At 43.8% G+C, this 23,200-nt stretch overlaps 1 protein-coding gene across 1 annotated transcript in view; it reads right to left on the bottom strand.

Moving 5' to 3' along the window:
• Window positions 1–23,200, bottom strand: part of LOC147098495 (glutamate dehydrogenase, mitochondrial) — a 110,878-nt gene that overhangs the window by 60,628 nt on the left and 27,050 nt on the right. The window contains exons 2-4 of the mRNA XM_085970271.1: window positions 10,745–10,825; window positions 9,341–9,396; window positions 3,362–3,425 (exon numbers count right to left, since the gene is read on the bottom strand). Of these exons, the coding sequence (XP_085826397.1) occupies window positions 3,362–3,425; window positions 9,341–9,396; window positions 10,745–10,825 (201 nt within the window). The remainder of the gene's footprint in view (window positions 1–3,361; window positions 3,426–9,340; window positions 9,397–10,744; window positions 10,826–23,200) is intronic.

A 23,200-nucleotide genomic window follows, 5' to 3' on the forward strand; every position in this document is an offset into this window, starting at 1 on the left:
GAGAAGTGAAAATTGAAGCAAGTTTAGGACAGTCTGGTTTCTCACTCAATCTGCCCAAAATTCTGCAGATCACTACTGGATGGCAGGGTTGAGAAAATCCACTGTGCTGTCAATTAGAGTCTGTAACTTGGACTTACTTCAGCAGGAAGGAGGACAATATAAAAAAAGAGGAAGCACACTGCTTCCTAATACTACCATAAACAGCAAATAAGAGACAGGAAAGAAACTTTAAGCATAATTCAGTAATCTTACTATGGCTACTGTTCTATCTCTAGATATTTAGCTCCTCACTCAGCTTACCAACAGGAGGACCGGAGCAATGGTTCAGTGCTTGCCACAAAGCCCGCTCCCTCGACACCGCGTCCATTCCCCTCCCTGCTCTTCCACTCAGGTTCAATAAGACTGTGTGCAACCAGGGTATCCCTTATGACTTGAGCCGAGCTTCAGATCCCATATTCACTCAATAACTAAGTCATCTTATTTCCACCTCTCCAACGTTGCCTGTTTGCACCCCTACCGTAGCCCCACCGCCATTAAAACCTGTACCTATGCTTTTATCAACTCTGGACTTCATTATCCCAATGCTTTCCTTGCTGAACTACCTTCATCTATGCTCCATAAACTCCAACCTGTCCAAAATACAGAGGTTCATATCCTATCCTCCACTTGTCCACTCTTGTACTCATGGAGGCCCCCCATCCCTGAACACATTAATGTAAAATTCTTCCAGGGTCACTCAATCATTTGTTCACTCTACCTCTGTTCCTTTAGACCTACTCTCCCTGCCACACACCAACATCCTGGTGGTCACAATTGACCGGAAACTTAACTAGACCAGCCACATAAATACTACAAGAGCAGGCCAGAGGCTGGGTATTCTGCAGCGAGTGTCTCACCTCCTGACTCCCCAAAGCCTTCCCACCATCTACAAGGTACAAGTAAGGAGTGTGATGGAATACTCTCCACTTGCCTGGATGGCAACACTCAAGAAACTCGACACCATCCAGGACAAAGCAGCCTGCTTGATTGGCACCCCATCCTCCACCACCTTAAACATTCACTCCCTCCACCACTGACGTACCGTGGCTGCAGTGTACACCATCTACAAGATGCACTGCAGCAACTCGCCAAGGCTTCTTCGACAGCACCTCCCAAACCTGCGACCTCTACCACCTAGAAGGACAAGGGCAGCAGGCGTATGGGAACACCACCTCCAAGTGACACCATCCTGACTTGGAAGTGTATCGTCATGCCTTCATCGTCACTGGGTCAAAATCCTGGAACTCCCTCCCCAACAGCACTGTGGGAGTACCTTCACCACACGGACTGCAGCAATTCAAGAAAGCAGCTCACCAACACTAAGGGCAATTAAGGATGGGCAATAAATGCTGGCCTTGCCAGCGACGCCCACATCCCATGAATGAATAAAAAACACACTTTAATGTTCAGAGTCTGGCCTTCTAGTGCATCTCACCCTTCCTTTGTCCTGCCATCGGTGGCAGAGCCTTCAGCTACCTAGGCTCTGCTCCCTGGGAACTCACTCTCAAAACACCTCCGCCCCTCTACCTCTATCTTCAAGCACCCCTCCTAAACTCTCCCTCGATTGGTATTCTGTTCCTGTTGCTATTACTCTAAAGTGCCTATAATGTTTTTAAAAAAAAAATCCAAGAATTACATAGAAATGACAACACAAATAGGTTCAACCAGTCCAGGTTGCTTATCTTCCACGTGAGTAGTCCTAATCCCATGTACTGATCTGTTCCAATCTCCCTTTACTTCAACCACCTACATGTATTTTTTTTTATTAATTGGGTGTTGCTGGCAAGGCTGCATTTATTACCCACCCCCAGTTGCCCTGAGATGGTGGTGGTGGGCCTTCTTTGGCCTGATGCAATGGAGTGCCTTGCTAGGCCACTTCAGTGGGCAGTTAAGAGTCAACCATGTTAGTGTAGGACTGGAGTCACATATAGGCCAGACGGTTTCCTTCCCTATAAGGACAGTCGTGAAACAGTTGGGTTTTGAAAACAATCCGCTCGCTTCATGGTCACTTTTACTGAACTTTTCCAGAAGTTAAAAATAAAATGGAATTCAAATTCTCAAACTGCCATGGTGGGATTGGAACTGGTGTTCTCTGGATTATTAGTCCAGTAACGTAACCACTATGCTACCGTACCCGCATTCTTAACCTATTCTATAATGTTGACATGGCCTCTGCTCCAATCACCAACTCTGGTAATGTATTCCATAGTCTCACAGTCCTCTGTGCAAAAACAAAAATCCCCCAACTCTGTCCATTTTCCCTTTCTAATATCTGTTTCCTTGCTCTCAATCCCTCAACCACTGGATACAGTCAGTTTCTATCTACTCTGTCCCATCCCTTCATAATTTTAAATAGCTTTATCAAATCATCACTTAACCTCCTCTGTTCCAAGTTATCAAGTCTTTCTTTGTATTTGTATTTCCTCATTCCAGACAGCAGTGCATCATCCCAGTGAATCTGTGCTGTAGCCTCCCTATTGCCTCAGCATCCTTCCTAGTGTGGAGCAAAATCTGCACTCTGTACTCCAAACTGTGGTCTGACTAAAGTTTTATATAGATTGACCATGCCTCTTGCCATAAAACCCATTATTCCATTAGTGTTTTTTTTTTTTTAATCGTCTTATCCACTTGAGGCACTGCTCTTAACGCCTTGTTTACCTGAAGCTCCAAAGGCCTCTGCTCTTACACATCATCCAGCTTTCTCCCAAAAGTATAATAATTACTTTAAAAAAAAAAATGTACCACCTCACATTTACTGACATTGAATTCAATCTGCCATGTTTTTGCCCATTGTTATTGTCAATCGTCCCTTGCAGCTTCCTTTGGTCCTTGCAATTATTTATTATCTCTACTGATGATTTAGTATCGTCTGCAAATTAAAGACAACTCCCTCTAGCCCTATATCCCAAATCATTGATGTACACAGAACAGAACCCTGTGGGACACTGCTACCCACATGCAAACACTCTGACAGATGCACCTGTACTGTAAGCTAAATGAAGCACTGCTGCAGCCTCTGGAGATACAGGTCCCTCTCTAGCTTTCCTCTTGCTAGTAGGTTAAATGACTCAGCTTGCCCATATGGGCCATCAGTACAATTTTCCGCTTGCTCTGTGCGACTACCATTAGAGGCACAGCAGTCAGAAAATGAAGTTGTCGAGTATGACTTAAGTAAAACACACGCACAAGTGTCTGTCTGTTGGTCTAGTTCGGTTGAATGCAATCCACAATATGAATGGGGCAGTTTCCAGTGCACAAATAGCCTTAGGAATATTACAGAACAGCCAGTAAAATAGCCTGGAAGAATTCTCCACAAACTTACCAATAAATCCTTTCTTTGCCAGCTCAATGGTAAATCTTCTTGTGATTTTTTCCAATTCGGAATCCTGCATATTGCAGAGAGAGAGAGACAGTCAGTCTGGGACATACAATGGTGCAGTGTAAAGCTCTATACAGACGAGAATATGATTCATTTTTGTTTAGAAGTAGGATCTTTGCTAGGGTTCAGGCACGAACCAGTAAAACTCCATTCTTGATGTACGACACTGGACAAAACCATTTCTCTTTACTTAATTAACTAATTAAAAACTTACTGCAACTGAAAGCACTCCACTTTGCTAAGTGATCGCAAACATGATACAAGCACCCCAAAATGCTTCATTATTTAAGCCATTACTTCAACAAAGTAATCAAATCCGACTGCAAACCGAGAATTATAGAAAATATCAATACGCTCTGGTATAGTAGTGTGGTGTGCTGAAAAGCATTTGGTGCTTAAGGAACAGATAATAAAAATGAAAGTCAGGAGGAGAAATATATAAAGAATTAGAAAGGCTCAGGAAATTAGCTTTCTGGAGACATTATTAAAGAAAAGAATAAACTTGCATTGATATAGCACCTTTCATGACATCAGGACATCCCAAAGTGCTTTACAGACAATAAAGTACTTTTTGAAGTGTAGTCACTGTTGTAATGAAGGAAACACGGCAGCCAATTTGCACACAGCAAGCTCCAACATACAGCAATGAAATAATGACCAGATAATCTGTTCTAGTGATGTTGCTTCAAGGATAAATATTGGCCAGGACACCAGAGGGAACTTCCCTGCTCTTTTTCAAAATAGTGCTGTGGGATATTTTACGTCCACCTCAGAAGGCAGACATGGCTTTGGTTTAACGTCTCAACCGAAAGGCAGCACCTCCAACAGTGCAGCACTCCCTCAGTACTGCACTGAAGCGTCAGCCTAGATTTTGTGCTCAAGTCCCTGGAGTGGGTGTGGCCTAGGATCAGTTTCCAGTCAGGAAACAGCCAGTGGCTGTGTGTACACTAGTGGCAGACTGATTATTTTAACATTACATTATTTCTAATTAAAGGGAGCTGGATCCATGTCAGCGTTGATCTATTCCAGATCCAGACAGGGATGCTATTTTATAAAGCCTTTTATTTGCCCAAACCATTGAATCTTTGCTACACACACACATGCCATTCTAAATGTGTGTTTTTTCCAGAGGGCAGAGGGTTAGAAAGAGAAGGGAGAGCAGAGGAAGGGGGAAGGGAGAAGAGGAGTTTAGAGGGTGTGGAACAAGGTATTGCTTTAGGCTGATATTTTATATTTAAGTCTTAATGAGTACTACAGCATAGCAGTAAAATATTGTACTTGGTTGGAAGTCTGGGTCTTTCTGCAAGTTTTAAAATCACTTCCCTTTTGAAGGGACAGCACAGGCTTCAAGTATCCGAGTACAGGGTAGCCTGAATCTGCACATTGACCCAATTATCACCACTCGATGTACAATTAGGAAGGGTATGGCTCAGTGTATATCGCAATTATTACTGGACACAATCAATTTACTTTAAATAAATGCTGTCCTACAGTTATACAGTTGCTGCAGTCCATCTTCAAAGAATTGAACTAGTTCCCCATTTTTTTTTTTTTTAAAAAGCAAGTGGCCTCAAGTGATCAAACAGTGACCAATCCTTGAGCAGAGAGCCATTTCTCTTGCACTTTATTTGCCTTTGTGCTCCAACCTTGATATTTTCCTATTACAGGAAACTTTCGATTAACCGGCCCCTAAATAACCAGAAATGTTGGTTAACCGGCAAAATTCAGGAGTCGGTTTCAGGTAACTTTTATTACTTGCACAGCAATGAATGGAGGAAGGCAAGGGTGTGGCTGCAGCTGTTGCTAAGCTACAGAGACACTGGCAACTTGTGGACGTTGTTCTGAAGGCTGTTGAGGGTTTGTTGCTTTATACGGAGCTCTAAGGTCCGTATCTTTTACTATAGCGTTCGGTTATCCGGAATTGTTGCTGAACCAGCACAACGTCGGTCCCGACTGTGCCAGATACCAGAAAGTTTCCTGTACTAGAGTGTAGGGCTGCTTTAATTGGCGTAAACATGGACAAGGGTATGATTAAGTTTTGAGAGGTTCTAGTTAAGCTGCATAATCTCGAAGGTGGCAATGTTTGTCCCTATTTCAAGATGCATTATTTTCACTAACACTGCATTGCTAGAAACAGCTATTCGAGCACTGGTGCTGGAGGACTTCCTTAATTTTGTATCTGGCTTCACTCTCTTACTGCTTCTATGAACATGATGAGCTCCAGCGGTGTTGTAAGGGGGCTGTATGCGTGTTAAGGACCTCCATATCTTAATAGAGGCGTTACATCAAAGCGATGAAGCTGTCTGCTCCATTCCCTATACCATGTCTGCAACAATAGGATTTAAGCCATGTAAGAAGTGTGCATCACATCTATGCACCCCAGTGTGCCTCCACTGCTGGAGCCCTGTTGTCCCCAATACATGCGGAAATAGTTATGGAGGAACTGTGACCCCTACATCTTCCGTTCCACTAGATATTTAATTTGCTAGATTACAACCATCTCGGGATCCTCAATCAGGATCAAATATGCTGCCTCTTAAGGCTCCCTGTGGAGATCCTTATGGATCCCAATTGATTGATGGCTTAACACAATCCAGGACTCCAGCTACATGGTACCACAGGAGGGATGGTGGACAAGAGAGAAAGAGAAAAAAAGAGAGAAAAGGGGACTGCCAGCAGGTCAGAATCCACTTCGCTTTCGGTGCTGTGGTAAAACATCAGTCAGGGAGGATTATGTAGTCCCTTTAATTTAAACGACAGAAACTTGATCACTGGAGCCATCGAGAACCTGAATTTACTGCTTTTTAAAAAAAAGAGAATATGCAGGAACCCTTTGTTCCGGATAACAGTTATAACTTCATCATACACAAGATGTTAATGACCATGGTGTTGCTATAGTGGAGCTTGTGCCTGATGAGGGAGTGTGAGGGAATTGTTGGTCTCTTCAAACTGATAACCCTAGGGTGCATCACTCAATACATCTTGCATGAATAATTTGGTATCTCATGTACACTTAAGGATGCTGGCAAGCTTCAACAGCCTCATTTTCATACGTCTTTCTAGTCCTTTAATTGTCGCTAGAGTGACTGGCTGTTTTGTTTTCTCATTATCCACGTAACCAATACTTGCAACACTTGTCATTTGCATTTTCAGGTTTACTAATGTTAAAGCACGAGTAAAAAGTTTTAAAATTGAGGTGGGTATTTGTACCCCCAATTATTATCCCCCCCCCACCACCCACCCCCGCCAATGAAGAGGTATTTGCAATAGTTATTGATCAGGTTCTCCCAATATCTCCAGATAGACTTCACGCCAACAGGGCATTTAAACAATCTTATTCCATTTGCTCTTGGCCATATGTACAGCCTACTCAAATGCCACAACCTTATCAGTAACAGAAAACTGCATCTTACACATGCGTCTTCCCAAGCAGCAGGCGGTATCACAAACAAAGGTTTAAGTTAAATCACTTTAGCCCCCAGCAGCGAGGGACAAAAAATGTGAAAAGCTTTCTTTGCAGCTAACAATTTCAATGAGTCAACGCTTTCAAGAGGCTAACTGGGTCAAGCAGAATATAGTGGACACAGAGACTGTGATAGAAGGGTAATCCTCATCTTAGACTGCTTGCCAAATACCAGTTTGAAAGGAATTACCTGCTTGCCACTTAACTGGGTGGGGGGGGGGGGGGGGGGTGGGAAGGCCAATTTCAGTGGGATGACAACAGATCTGGCCCAGGTAAACTGGAATCAAAGATTGGCAGGCAAAACTGTAATGGAACAATGGGCTGCCTTTAAAGAGGAAATAGTTCAGGTGCAATTGAGGTACATTCCCACTAGGGGGAAAGGCAGGGCAACTAAAGTCAGAACTCTGGATGACGAAAGAGAGAGAATATGAAGCAGAAAAAGAGCACATGACAGATGTTAGGTGGCAATTACATCTGAGAATCAGGCTATATATAGAAAGGTCAGAGAAGTGGAAAAAGAAAAGAGGGGCAAAGAGAGGGTACGAGAATAGAATGGCAGCCAACATAAAAAGCAATCCAAAAGTCTTCTACCGGCATATAAATAGCAAAAGGGTAGTAAGTGGAAGGGTGGGGCCGGTTTGGGACCAAAAAGGAGACCTACGCATGGAGGCAGAGGGTATGGCTGAGGTACTAAATGAGTACTTTGCATCTGTCTTCACCAAGGAAGAGGATTCTGCCATAGACATAGTAAAGGAGGTGGCAGTGGAGATACTCGATAGGATAAAAATTGATAGAGGAGGTATTAGAAAGGCTGGCTGTGCTTAAAGTAGATAAATCACCAAGAGCGGATGGGATGCATCCTAGGATGCGGAGGGAATTGAGGGAGGAAATCGCAGGAGGTACTGGTCATAATCTTCCAGTCCTCCTTAGATACAGGGGTGGTGCCAGAGGACTGGAGAATTGCAAATGTTACACCATTGTTCAAAAAAAGGGTGTAAAGATAAACCCAGCAACTACAGGCCAGTCAGTTTAACCTTGGTAGTAGGGAAGCTTTTAGAAACAGTAACCAGGGACAAAATTAAGAGTCACTTGGACAAGTGCGGATTAATTAAGGAAAGCCAGCACGAATGTGTTAAAGGCAAATCGTGTTTAACAAACTTGATTGAGTTCTTTGATGAGGTAACAAAAAGGTAATGCAGTTGATATTGTGTACATGGATTTCCAAAAGGCATTTGACAAAGTGCCACATAATAGGCTTGCCAGAAAAGTTGAAGCAGTGGCAGCATGGATACGGAATTGGCTAAGTGACAGGAAACAGAGAGTAGTGGTGAATGGTTGTTTTTCGGACTGGAGGAAGGTATACAGTGGTGTTCCCCAGGGGTCGGTTCTAGGACCACTGCTTTTCTTGATATATATTAAATGACTTGGACGTGGGTGTACAGGGCACGATTTTAAAATTTGCAGATGACACAAAACTTGGAAGTATAGTGAAAAGTGAGGAGGATCGTGATAGACTTCAGGAAGACATTGACAGGCTGGTGAAATGGGCAGACATGTGGCAGATAAAATTTAATGCAGAAAAGTGTGAAGTGATACATTTTGGTAGAAAGAATGAGGAGAGGAAATTTAAACTAAAGGGTACAATCCTGAAGAGGGTGCACGAAGAGAGACACCTGGGGGTATGTGTGCACAAATCATTGAAGGTGGCAGGTCAGGTTGAGAAAGTAGTTAAAAAGGCTTACGGGATCCTGGGCTTCATAAATAGAGGTATAGAGTACAAAAGTGTGGAAATTATGAAGAACCTGTATAAAACACTGGTTCGGGCCCAATTGGAGTACTGTGTCCAATTCTGGGCACTGCACTTTAGGAAGGATATGAAGGCCTTAGAGAAGGTGCAGAAAAGATTTATGAGAGAGAATGAGAGACTTCAGTTATGTTGATAGACTGGAGAAGCTGGGGTTGTTCTCCTTGGAGCAGAGAAGATTGAGAGGAGATTTGATAGAGGTGTTCAAAATCATGAGGGGTCTGGACAGGGTAGATAGAGAGAGAAACTGTTCTCATTGGCAGAAGGGTCAAGAACCAGAGGACACAGATTCAAGGTGATTGGCAAAAGAACCAAAGGCGATGCAAGAAAAACCCTTTTTTTTTTTTTTTTTACACACAGAGAGTGGTTAAGATCTGGAATGCACTGCCTGAAAGGGTGGTGGAGGCAGATTCAATCGTGGCTTTCAAAAGGGAGTTGGATAAGTATCTGAAGGAAAGAAATTTGCAGGGCTACGGGGAAAAGGCGGTGGAGTGGGACTAGCTGAAGTGCTCTTGCAAAGGGCTCGACGGGCTGAATGGCCTTCTGCCGTGCTGTAACCACTCTACGATTCTATGAACCCACATGAGCGGTATTTAGTCGCACAGCAAGGAGCAAGTTAAATGTAAAATGAAAAAGCTGGCAGGCAAATACTTACTGTGTACTTCTTTGGGTTAATCTTCACTCCAGCTTTGGCACCTCCAAATGGCACATCTAGAACACAGGTGATAAGCAAAGAGGAGAAAATGGAGAAATCAGGTCATCTTTAGTGAAAAGAAAGAAGTTTCTGGCTTAAACATATTGCTGTAGTCAGATAAAAGGCCCCATTTTTCCAGTCCTTTTTTCCTCCTCTTCGTCGCCCACCCCCCCCCACCCCAAATTCCGTCCCGGAATGTAGGCTCCAAAACTATCGGCAACAGAAGCCAATGCATATTGGTGATCAAACAAAGAGTCCTACTTCTACAAAACAAAGGATCCCAGGCACAAGTCATTAAACCAATTTGAACTTAACACAAGGGACATAGAAAAAAACCTTAATAGATAACAAATAATCCTTTGTATTTTTTTTTAATGTATGGAATTGTTAATTATTGTGGTGCATGCCACTGCACAACCTATTCAGGTGAATGCTTGCAATGGAGTAAAGGGGAAGGAGGGAAATGACACCTTGATATTGACACAGGGGAGAATCTTGGGAATCAGGCAATGGGTGGAAAGGACTCGTGCATTGTATTGTTCGTGGGGTGGGTATGATAAAGAGCCCAAACTGTGGCAGTTTTAATCTGTGTTTTCCGAATACATCCGATGGCTCTATTTCGAAGAAGAGCAGGGGAGTTATCCCTGGTGTCCGAGCCAGTATTTATCCCTCAATCAACATTTAAAACAGATTACAGGAAACTTTGGTTTATCCGGAGGTTAAAAGTCCAGAAAGCTCTATCTACCGGCAAAATTCAGGAGCCGTTTCCTATAAGTTTTTTTTACTTCTCGTTGCTTTTTTTCCCCCCCAGTCAGGCTCTGCAAGGTCTGTAGCTTTCAGCTAGAGACGCTTTTAAGCTGCAGCCGACTGTTTTGAAGCAGGGTTTGTTGACTCACACGGAGCTGAAAATCTCCGTATGTTTCAACATGTCCGGCAGTTTTGATTTAACGGCAACAGCTTGGTCCCGTCGGTGCCGGATATCAAAGTTTCCTGTATCTGGTCATGATCACATTGCTGTTTGTGGGAGCTTGCTGTGCGCACATTGGCTGCTGCGTTTTTTACATTACAACAGTGACTACACTTCAAAAAGTACTTTATTGGCTGTAAAGCACTTTGGGGCGTCCGGTGGTCGCGAAAGACGCTATAGAAATTCAAGTCTTGCTTTTCTTTTCATTGGGAGCGGAATTTCAAGTTTCTGCATCACGCCTTTCCCAGAATTTAAGCTTAGAGACAGTACCAGGACTGAATTCCTCAAATATAAAATGTGTGAGTGTGCGATCATAATTCTCCTGGAAACAGATGGAACTGTTCAATACACTTAAAAGTCCCAAAACAGAAGATCAGTAAACTGATCTCAGCACTTACCAACCACTGCACATTTGTAAGTCATCAGAGAGGCCAGGGCTTTCACTTCATCCACACAGACATCCATGCTGTAACGGATCCCTGTAATCAGGTGCAGAAACTCAAATTACCAGAGTGCGATCACAACAGTAAAAAACTGAAAAATCATAAGTACTATATACAAACAAACCTTTTAAAGAGCTGGTCAGAGGTCACCTTTAGGGACATTTATATTGTAGTTGTGTTTAAGGGATTTCTTAATTACCTGTTAGAAAAGGTAACCAATTATCTCAAATAATCTCACTTTCTAACTCCCTTTCTCAATTTCCACCCTATGGGGAAGAACCACGAGATGCAAGAGATTTTTTGAGGTCACTTGGGTTGTAATGTTTAATTACAGAAAACACTGCAATTTAAAACCTCAATTATGGGAACTCTCCAAATTCTCTTTTACACCCCCACAAAAATGGGTAATAACGGATTAAACAAGCTAGTGCAGTCCCAGCCTATACTGAGGCCAGATGAACAACAATAAAAATGCTGTTAAGCTCAAAATATCGGCCCAGATATTCCAATCGCCAGCATCCCGCGGGTGGAGGCCTGCGATCTGGAAAAATCTGCGCCCTTACCCGAGGGCTCCCGGGACGCGCACAGTTGGGCCTCTCTGAACTGCAAGTGCGCAGGGCCCACGTATCCCGGGGGTGCAGGTAGTTCGCAGCGTCCCTGGGATCACGTGGGCCACGGGGAGCCAATCACAGAAGGGAATCTCCCTTCATACACTTGACAGGAAGACCTGTCAAATATATGAATGGAGATCAATGAAAAAACAGTAAAACTTTAAATACATTTTTTTTTTTTTTTTTTTTTAAGAATCACATTTTTAAAATGACTTCAAATTACAATAAATTAACTATTTTAAACAAAAATTTAAATTTTTGAAAAAAATAAAGTTTTTTTTACAGGGCTAAAAATAAACTAGCTTTTTTTTAAAAAAAGGTATTTTTAAATGTTAAATCAGTGAAATTCTTTTTTTTTTTTATTACTTTTTTTCCAACTCTTATCCTGGTAAAAGCAGGCCTTACGCTTTTACAGGCGCAAGAATTGTAAGGGTTTTCTGCAGGCGGAGGGTCTCCAAAAAGCAGAACTATCCGCCCAGAGGCCCTTCTCCAGTGCAGCTTTCTTGACAGATCGGAAATGCCGGTTTCCAGCGCATGCCTGAAACCGGCATTTCCGATGTCCCTACGGGCGGGTGCACAACGCGTATCCACCCGTAGGGATCGGAATATCCGGATTACTCTTCCTCGTTCCAAATTTTCCATTTCAAAAAGTTGACTCAAGTCAATGTTAGAGATTTACGTTTGTCTTTGTAGTCAGAACGCAATCCAGAACAATGCCTTTGTGGGGAAAGACCAAAGGATTTAGGAGCACGGACGAATGTGAAGGAGGCCAGACAAATTTTAAAATTCAGATATTTCTCGTTATGCAATGATTTTTAAAAACTGACCAAAGACTGTAGATAGACTGGAGCTAAAATTACAATACAAGGCCCACCACACTCTGGGTCAAAGATCATGGAGATTCCTTTGCAGTTTAACTTGCTACAGCTGTTACTTTGGTGATGTCAAATTGAGTAGACTCAGATAAACAGGTTAAGTGCATGATAAAAGTGGTACAGTTAGCAACAAAATGTGTTAATAATCCAAGGCAGCCTGCAGCTGCTTTTATTTGTTTAGGTCAGATTCTAGGACACTGGCATCTGTAAAATGGCTCCCGCGCTTACACTACTAAATCTGACTATTATGCCAGCAGAATATCATGGGCCCAATTTTCTTTTCCCGGGTCAGCGAGTCTGCACCAGATTTGGTAGTGTGAATGCCTACAGTAAACTCACAGACACTTGCCCCTAGAATCTGAGTTAGACAAGCAGCTATGCACTGGTAGGATGCCGAGTACCAAGCAGGAATTCTCATTTGGCAAATACATAATGGGAGTTCCGCTATCCCAGGTAGAGCAAATTTGTGGGCCAGTCGCAGATATTGGATGGCTTTTTTTTTTTATATAAACGAAACATGACTGTCACCACTCCTCATAATAAAACATAGAATATACAGCACAGAAACTAGTCTGTAAACAGAAGATAGGAGCAGGAGTAGGTCATTCGGCCCCTCGAGCCTGTTCCGTCATTTAATGAGATCATGGCTGATCATCCAAATTCAGTACCCTGCCCCTGCTTTCTCCCCATATCCCTTGATCCCTTTAGCCTTAAGAAATATATCCAACTCCTTCTTGAATATATTCAATGAATTGGCCTCTACTGCCTTCTGTGGTAGAGAATTCCACAGGTTCACCACTCTCTGGGTGAAGAAATTCCTCCTCATCTCTGTCCTAAATGGCTTACCCCTTATCCTTAGACTGTGACCCCTGGTGCTGGACTCCCTGGTGCTGGTGTTTATACTCCACAAGAGTCACCTCCCATTCCATCTACCTCATCTCAGCCTTTCAGCATTATCCTTCTATTCCCTTTTCTCTCATGTACTCGTCTAGTTTCTTTTGGAAAGCATCCAAGCCATTTGCCTCAACCACATTCTAGCCACTCTGAGTAAAGACATTTCTCATTTCCCTATTTGATTTATTAGTAACTATCTTGTATTTATGGTCCCTAGTTTTGGATTTTCCCACAAGTGGAAACATTCGCTCCACATCTACCCTGTCCAAACCCCTCATAAATGTTAAAGACCTCTATCAGGTCTCCTCTAAGTCTTCTATTTTCTAAAGAAAAAAAGCCCCAAACTGTTCAATCTTTCCCAATAACTAATCTCTCAGTTCTGGTACCATCCTTGTAAATCTTTTTCGCATTTTCCCCAATGCTTCTATGCTCTTTTTATAGTATGGAGACCAGAACTCTGTACAGTTTAAGTGCAGCCTGACCAGGGTCCCATACAACTTCAACATAACTACTACTTTTGAATTCTATACCCCTAGAAATAAATTCCAGTGCTTTGTTAGCATTTTTAATTGCTTTGTTGTGAGCTTTACACCTCTGATGGCACCCAATATCACCCCCGCCCTCGGTGTTGACTCTCCCTACCCTTGGCTGGTTTCATGGAACCCAGATAGAAACATAGAAGATAGGAGCAGGAGTAGGCCATTCGGCCCCTCAAGCCTGCTCCGCTATTCAATGAGATCATGGCTGATCACCCAAATTCAGTACCCTGTCCCTGCCTTCTCTCCATATCCCTTGATCCCTTTAGCCTTAATATATCCAACTCCTTCTTGAATGTATTTAATGAACTGGCCTCCACCACCCGCTGTGGCAGAGAATTCCACAGGTTCACCACTCTCTGGGCGAAGAAATTCCTCCTCATTTCAGTCCTAAATGGTTTACCCCTTATCCTTACACTATGACCCCTGGTTCTGGACTCCCCCGCCATCGGGAACATCCTTCCTGCATCTAGTCTGTCCAGGCCTGACAGAATTTTATAGGTTTCAATGAGATCCCCTCTCAATCTTCTAAACTCCAGTGAGTATAAGCCCAATCGACACAATCTCTCCTCATACGCCATTCCTGCCATCCCAGGTATCAGCCTGGTGAATCTTCGCTGCACTCCTTCCATGGCAAGGACGTCCTTCCTCAGATAAGGCGACCAAAACTGCACACAATACTCAAGGTGCGGTCTCACCAAGGCCCTGTACAACTGTGGCAAGACATCCTTGTTCCTGTACTCGATGCCTTCTGGTATTTTAACCGAGGGGCCATTATTGACAGGTGAGCCCAGACAGCGAGTGCTGGTGGGCTAACCAAGCCTAAACCAGTCCGGCCCTCATTCAACATACAAAAAGGAGTCACTGTATATCGAGGAGTAACAGAAACCTTGGGCAAATACCTTCCTTAAGGTAGCGGTGCTATGACCAACTGCAGTCATCCCACCATTGTCCCGACTGAGATCTGTAATCTCAGCACAGATCAGGGGGGTCAAACAGACCTAAACCTCCCGTGGGTCTCAAATGCTGCCACTAAATGTAGTACAAACCCTGGGCCTTCATCCCTACTGGGCCATCAATTGACCGATGTCAGGACAGAAGGCACAACTGTGCTTGTAGTTTGCGCAAAGCTGCTTCAGCACCCGTCTCTCCAGAAACTAAGATTTGAATGTTATGTTAATTTCAAGTGGCTATGTGCGCTGACAAAGAACCAACCATTTAGACATCACCAAAAACAAGGGCATTCATTTGGACCAGGAGTCTCAGCAAGCCAGGCTGCAAAATCATCCCGTTTCAAAAAGTATAAAACCCACGAATGTTGAATAAATCCAATAACATAACACTTAATTGCCAAATGAGTTGCTGTTTTTTGTGTTCAGGATGTGTGTCTATTTTCTTCAGTCCACACAGTAATTACAGGTGAAGGGGCAGGCAGGCAACCTACACCCAGCACACTCAGTGCCACTTTAAGGCAGCTGCCAACATGCAGAGACTTCCAGGCCCAATGGAATGTCCTCGTTTTTAAAATGGAGGTCCAACTGGTTACTTCTTTAAAGAACTGTGCAGCCTGCAGAGGACTCTCTGTAGGATCTTTCCCTCCTATTCCTCTACCTCCTTCCCCCAAAACAGTCCTGGGAGCCACAGGGCAAGTGCTGCATGACTTGTGCAGGGGGTTGAGTTACGTGGCGTTCACAGTGTCTGTCCCCAAGCAATGTACCTAGAATGGAGAACACAATTTTGGGGGGGGGGGGGGGGGCGGGGAGGAAGAGGAGACCAGGCAGACCATGTTTCACCATTCTTTTGGGTCAACCAAGCGTCCAACACACATGAAAACCCATTGCTGCCTTTAGCACTCTCCAAATCAAACTACTGGGAAGGCTACAGTATCTGTAGGGTTTGTTTGCTTTAGAGTGCACACATCATGCTTGCCCAAACCCAGAGCGTTTAAGTGCAGGCTGGCAGAGCGAAGAATTAGGGGCACTGAAAGTTTAAGCAGGGCAGCTTACCAGAGTGGATTCCTGCTGCTTGCCCAGCTAGAACCAACCCTCAGTGACCAGTCTTCTCCTCTAGGTTCCAGTATGTTTGGTAAATCGTCAATCCAGTGCGTCCCAGTGTGCAATTAGTATCAAATTACCAAGTCTGCCACAAAAAGGCGACTTGGTTTTAAAGTTCCATTGCCAGGCATGTTACCTTGGAGCCAACTTGAACCCAAAGAGCCCCAATTGCTGCCTCCCCAAGTGTAGGTTGGAGCCAATTCCAATTGAATTGACAATTCCAATGCCTCCCATAATAAACTTCAGCTCATCCAAAACGATGCTGCTCATGTTGTACCATGCACCAAGTTACGCTCACCGATCACCCCTGTCCTTGTTGGCCCACACTGGCTCCCGGTCCCCCAGTGCCTCAAGTTTAAAATTCTCATCTTCTGTTTAGATACCTTCATGGCCTTGCCACTCCCTACAACCCTCCCCGCATTATTCCATCTCCGGCCTTTTGTGCCTCACCCATTTCCTTCGCTCCACCATTGGAGGCCATACCTTCAGCTGTCTAGGTCTTAAACTTTGGAATTCCCTCCCTAAAGCTTGCTGTCTCTCCACCTTTCTCAGTTCTCTACCAGTACTGCCCATATGAACTGTGCGGTTTCAGCTGAGCTAGATTCTCACTAGTCGTGATAGAGAAAGGAACTGCTGTTCGAGTTGAAAAGTTGACAGATAGTAGATTACTTCTAGTGCTCCACTGGCACTTGACTTAATGGCTCAAGCCATGATTTTAAATCGCTGAAGAGGACAAAGTGTTTACTGGGACGCCCCTTCGCTGCCTACTACTTTCAATACAGGAGCACACTTTATCCACGTCAGCGGGAGAAATCTCGGCAGGAATCGCGGAGCGGCAACTATAAAAAGGCCCCAGAGGCTCAGGTAGGCCTCAGTGCGAGAAATCGCGGAGCGGCGACTATAAAAAGGCCCCAGAGCTTTACCAATCTCCAAGGGAGAGAAGTAAAAAGTAATCGAAGTGTGACATCACCAGAAAGCAGGTAAGTGATTGGTTGGTGAGTATTTCTCTCTTTATAAACTTTAACTTTGTGGTTTATAATTTCTAAAGTCTCTGTGGTGTAGCGGGGACGGTTTATAAACCAGGGCCCTTAAATATACTATTTAACTGTAGTGTAATTGGTGGGATTGATTTGATTTAATTAAATTGCCATTAATTAAAGGGTAAGTCATGGCAGGAGAGCCCAGTGCCGTGGTATACTCCTCCTACACTATGTGGGAACTCAGGGACACTTCCTGTGTCCCCGACGACCATGTGTGCAGGAAGTGTGTCCAGCTGCAGCTACTGGCAGACCACATTGCGGTGCTGGAGCAGCGATTGGATTCATACTGGGCCATTCGTGAGGCTGAGGAGGTCGTGAATAGCACGTTTAATCAGTTGGTCACACCGCAGGCAAAGGTTGGACAGGCAGAATGGGAACGGGTGACCAACAGAGAGAGTACTAGGCACAGGCAGGTAATGCAGGGGTCCCCTGTGGACATCCCCCTCAAACAGATACACCACTTTGAGTACTGTTGGGGGGGGTGGCTTATCAGAGGAAGGCAGCAGCAGCCAACTTCCTGGCACCAGGGGTGGCTCTGCTGCACAGGACGGGAAGAAAAAAAGAGGTAGAGCTATAGTAATAGGGGATTCTATTGCAAGGGGAATAGATAGGCGTTTCTGCGGCTGCAAACGAGACTCCAGGATGGTGTGTTGCCTCCCTGGTGCAAGGGTCAAGGATGTCTCAGAGCGGCTGCAGAACATCTTGGAAGGGGAGGGTGAACAGCCAGTTGTCGTGGTGCATATAGGTACCAACGATATAGGTAAAAAGCGGGATGAGGTCCTAAAAGCAGAATATAGGGGGTTAGGAGGCAAATTAAAAAATAGGACCTCAAAAGGTAGTAATCTCAGGATTGCTACCAGTGCCACGTGCTAGTCAGAGTAGAAATAGAAGGATATTTCAGATGAATACATGGCTAGAGGAATGGTGCAAGGGGGAGGGATTCAAATTCCTGGCACATTGGAACCGGTTCTGGGGGAGGTGGGACCAGTACAAAACGGACAGTTTGCACCTGGGCAGGGCCGGGACCGATGTCCTAGGGGGAGTGTCTGCTAGTGCTCTGGGGGAGGGTTTAAACTCAAATGGCAGGGGGTTGGGAACCTGAGCAGGGGGACAGAGGAAAGGGAAACAAGGATAAAAGCAAAAAAGAGAGGAAGGAGAAAAACAAAAGTGGCAGTCAGAGAAATCGATGGTTTAAATCAAACATGGCCATAGTAAATAATAATTCTAATAGGTCTAAGAGCGTTAAAAAAACAAGCCTGAAGGCTTTGTGTCTTAATGCGAGGAGCATTCGTAATAAGGTGGATGAATTAGCTGCGCAAATAGAGGTAAACGAATATGATTTGATTGGGATTACGGAAACATGGCTCCAGGGTGGCCAAGGCTAGGAACTCAACATCCAGGGGTATTCAATATTCAGGAAAGATAGGCAAAAAGGAAAAGGGAGGTGGGGTAGCATTGCTGGTTAAAGAAGGGATTAACACAATTGTAAGGAAGGATATTAGCTCTGATGATGTGGAATCTGTATGGGTAGAACTGAGAAATACCATGGGGCAGAAAACGTTAGTGGGAGTTGTATACAGACCCCCAAATAGTAATGCTGAGGTTGGGGATGGCATTAAAAGGGAAATTAGAGAAGCGTGCAATAAGGGCACAGCAGTCATCATGGGTGACTTTAATCTACATATAGTTTGGGCTAACCAAATTAGTAACAATACTGTGGAGGAGGAATTCCTGGAGTGTTTAAGGGATGGTTTCCTGGACCAATATGTCGAGGAACCAACCAGAGATCAGGCCATCTTAGACTGGGTATTATGTAACGAGAAAGGATTAATTAGCAATCTTGTTGTACGAGGCCCCTTGGGTAGGAGCGATCATAATATGATCGAATTCTTCATTAAGATGGAGAATGAAGTAGTCGACTCAGAGACAAGGGTCCTCAATTTAAATAAAGGATAATCTACATCCTAGGGTGCTTAAGGAAGTGACCCTAGAAATAGTAGATGCATTGCTGATCATCTTCCAGCATTCAATGGAATCTGGAACAGTACCCATGGATTGGAGGGTAGCTAATGTTACCCCACTATTCAAAAAAAGGTGGTAGAGAGAAAACGGGGAATTACAGACCGGTAAGCCTGACAATCGGTAGTTGGGAAAATGCTAGAGTCCATTATAAAAGATGTAATAGCAGAGCACTTGGAAAACAGTGACAGGATCGGACAAAGTCAACATGGATTTACAAAAGGTAAATCGTGCTTGACTAGTCTACTGGAATTTTTTGAGGATGGAACTGGTAAAATAGATAAGGGAGAACTAGTGGATGTGGTGTATTTGGACTTTCAGAAGGCTTTTGATAAGGTCCCACATAAGAGATTAGCATGTAAAGTTAAGGCACATGGGATTGGGGACAAGGTATTGACTTGGATAGAGAACTGGTTGGCAGACAGAAAGCAGAGTTGGAATAAATGGGTCTTTTTCCGAGTGGCAGGCAGTGACTAGTGGGGTACCTCAGGGATCGGTCCTTGGACCCCAGCTATTCACAATATATATTAATGATCTAGACAAGGGAACTAGATGTAATATCTCCAAATTTGCAGACGACACAAAGCTGGGTGGGCGTGTGTGCTGTGAGGAGGATGCCGAGAAACTCCAGGACGATTTGGACAGGTTGGGTGATTGGGCAAAAGCATGGCAGATGCAATATAACATGGATAAATGTGAGGTGGCAAAAACAGGAAGGCAGATTATTATCTGAATGGCAATAGATTGGGAGAAGGGGAAGTGCAACGAGACCTGGGTGTCCTTGTGCACCAGTCGCTGAAGGTAAGCATGCAGGTGCAGCAGGCGGTTAAGAAGGCAAACGGCATGTTGGCCTTCGTAGCGAGGGGGTTTGAGTACAGGAACAAGGATGTCTTGCTGCAGTTGTACAGGGCCTTGGTGAGACCACACCTTGAGTATTGTGTGCAGTTTTGGTCACCTTATCTGAGGAAGGATGTTCTTGCCATGGAGGGAGTGCAGCGAAGATTCACCAGACTGATACCTGGGATGGCAGGAATGACATATGAGGAGAGATTGGGTCGAATGGGCTTGTACTCGCTGGAGTTTAGAAGAATGAGAGGGGATCTCATTCAAACTTATAAAATTCTGACAGGACTGGACAGACTAGATGCTGGAAGGATGTTCCTGATGGTCAGGGAGTCCAGAACCAGGGGTCACAGTCTAAGGATAAGGGGTAGGGCATTTAGGACAGAAATGAGGAGGAATTTCTTCACCCAGAGAGTGGTGAACCTGTGGAATTCTCTACCACAGAAGGCAGTAGAGGCCAATTCATTAAACATATTCAAGAAGGAGTTGGATATATTTCTTAAGGCTAAAGGGATCAAGGGATATGGGGAGAAAGCAGGGACCGGGTACTGAATTTGGATGATCAGCCATGATCGCATTGAATGGCGGAGCAGGCTCGAGGGGCCAAATGGCCTACTCCTGCTCCTATCTTCTATGTTTCTATGACAAAGTGTTTACTGGGACGCCCCTTCGCTGCCTGCTACTTTCAATACAGGAGCACACTTTATCCTATAATGCATCAAAAATTTGGATTCCCCCCACCCCCAGATGCTTCAGCATGAAAGATGGACTTTTTGAAACAGATATTTATTTCCTGGATTTTGATTAAAAGTAAAACTTTAAAGTTGTTGAAGCCTACCATGATTATCCTTTGTAAATCACTTTTTAGTTTTAAAAAAATTAATAAGTTACATTATCTGACAGTCTGCTTTGAGCACAGTTAAGAGCGATGTTGATATTCCACACTGGTTGCAGTGGCTGTGGAGGGGAGGGGGCAGACAGAGGAACAATAAGCAATTGCATTCCACGAACTCACCAAGCACTCCACCTCGGAAGCACCATCAGCACTGAAGTGTTTTGGAGTTGTAAAGTTGAGAGATTATTGCAGCATTTCAGTAAATATTCTCCCTTTTGTCAAACACAATTGAAATGAAATTCTATATTTGGATATACGAAATTAACACCACAAGTAACACTATGCCCATCATGTGAACCTGCAAAAGGCTAATCCGTCAGGCTTGCTCGTGCGCTAATACTGGGAGTGGCTGTCGTCAGCTTTTACTGTAATCATACCTTATTTTGGTCAACTGGGAGTATGGCATTGACTGAAGTTAAAGGCGTTCCTGCAACGAGACATTTCCAAAGTGTGGGTGGGGAGGGGCTGATCAGTCACCAGTCTTCAAATTTTTAAATTACCGCCAGGGAAATCTCTCTAATCAGATTCAAGTTATTCTAGATACATCACAGGTAACTGTTGACAAGAGCCATCACAGTAAGAGTATGTCAGTACAGTACATACTATACTCCTAGATTATAAGCACTATTTTCAAAGACAACCTTAGAAGCAGTGTTGTAATATAAACAAGACAGCCCACACAACATATTTAGGAGTTTTCATTCTGGATATTTTTCTGGAGTTCAGGGTCTTTCATCACTCCTTCAGGGAAACTCTCTCCTTGCAAACTGGAGCGTTCCTTTATCTGCCAAGTATCTCGCTCACTTCTGGCAATCCCAACGATTAGAAAGAAAACCCTGGTCACTTTTTTGGCTAGCTGGTTATATCCCGTGCCCTCACATGATCTTTATTTACTTCAGAAAGTAGAATACACATTTCACTTTGGATATATTAAACAGTAATTGGACACATGAGCCACTTCAATGACATAACATTGAGTTATAATACTTACAAGCTTTGCCATCCGTCTTCAGAAAATAACAAAAGCCATGCCTACTGCAACACTCCTGAATATTAGCCTATGTGCCGCATGGAGTGTCTCTGATGGCTTCAGAAAGACAGACTATTCCATTAGGACAAGACAGGTTGAGAGATACTTCCAAAATACAATTGGGACAAAAGGTATATCTCTGAAATTTTAATTCTAGGAACTCGCTAGATTTTTGTTGTTAGGCAAGTATGTCAAGCAATATGGAGCTAAGGCGGGTAACTGGAGTAGAGGGACAGATCAGCCACGATCTAAAAGAATGGTGGAACAGACTCGAGGGACTGAATGACCTACTCCTGTTGCTAATCAAACACAAACACATTCAAACAAAAACACACAGGATGCTGGCATTTGAATTGACTGGCTTGGTCCCTCCTTTAGATACCCGTTATGTTCTGGGCTATTGTGTATCAAAACAGCAGGACCATCTTCTGAGAGTCAATGTGGTTTTTAACCCAGTATGTACTGTGACAGAAAAGAAAGAAGCCAATAACACAAATAATCAGGAGACAAAAAAGTGCTTCACATTTTTGTCGTATACTCTTCCAGACACAAAGTGCCAGTGGTAAACGATGCCAGGTTAGCCATTTTATTCCGCTTTAGTTGAGTGGAGCTCTCAGTCCATTCATATGATTGGAACATTGCTGGCCTATTTGGACTTTCTTCCGACGTTGAGGGATCAATTACAACCAGAATAGAATAGCACAAATACAATTTTGTAGTGACTGAGCATGCACAAATCCTGCACATGCACAGCACAACGTGAGGGGTTCACTGGAAGCTGTTCCACTATGCAAGACCAAACTGATGTTAAAAGTGCCCTCCCTGTACATGACAATTCATCTCAATGGAGTTTTGCCTTTGTGTCATCCGTTAACCCTATTTGGGTCCACTGTGCATGTTAGCATCTCCCCTCACTTGGCTCAGCCTTCATCACACCCCAGCACTCTAGAATTACCCTCCTAAACTCAGCACTCTTGCTACATCTCTCATCTTCAAAAGCCTCCTCAAAAGCTACATCTTCAACCGCCCTTCAATCACCTTCTTAATTCTTCCCCTAACTCCTGCATGGTGCCCCAATTCCTTTCAGTGTTCCACAAAAAGACAGCTAAGCCTGTATCTACACACTTTCAACTGACTGGTTAGAATAAAATCTTCCAAATGGTCTTAATTTCTGAACAGTCACATTTTGAAATAAACCTACACTTGTGTCTTCACTGAACTCCGTATTAAACACAATAAATGAAGTACAGTATGTGACTAGCCAAAGCTTCAGACAGTCAAATGCCTCAGAAAATTTGGCTCCACCATTTTCCTTTGGCAAGTCTGCACCCTCAAAATATTTTCTAGAGTTGGAAGATCTGATTAATGGAGGCCTGCATACAGGTCATCTGCTTGTTAGTTGAACTTGAGAGAGGGCAGAGAGAAGGAGGTAAAAAAAATATAACATTTGGTATACATACATAAAAAAAATAGAAATCTTATCCAAAAACAAAATACTGCAGATGTTGGAAATCTGAAATAAACACAGAAAATGCTGGAAATACTCAGCAGGTCAGGCAGCAACTGTGGAGAGAGAGAGAGAGAGAGAGAGAGAGAGAGAGAGAGAGAGAGATG

This window comes from Somniosus microcephalus, chromosome 29, assembly GCF_052327205.1.
Source record: "Somniosus microcephalus isolate GS21.2 chromosome 29, FLI_Smic_1.0, whole genome shotgun sequence".
NCBI classification, from domain to species: domain Eukaryota; kingdom Metazoa; phylum Chordata; class Chondrichthyes; order Squaliformes; family Somniosidae; genus Somniosus; species Somniosus microcephalus.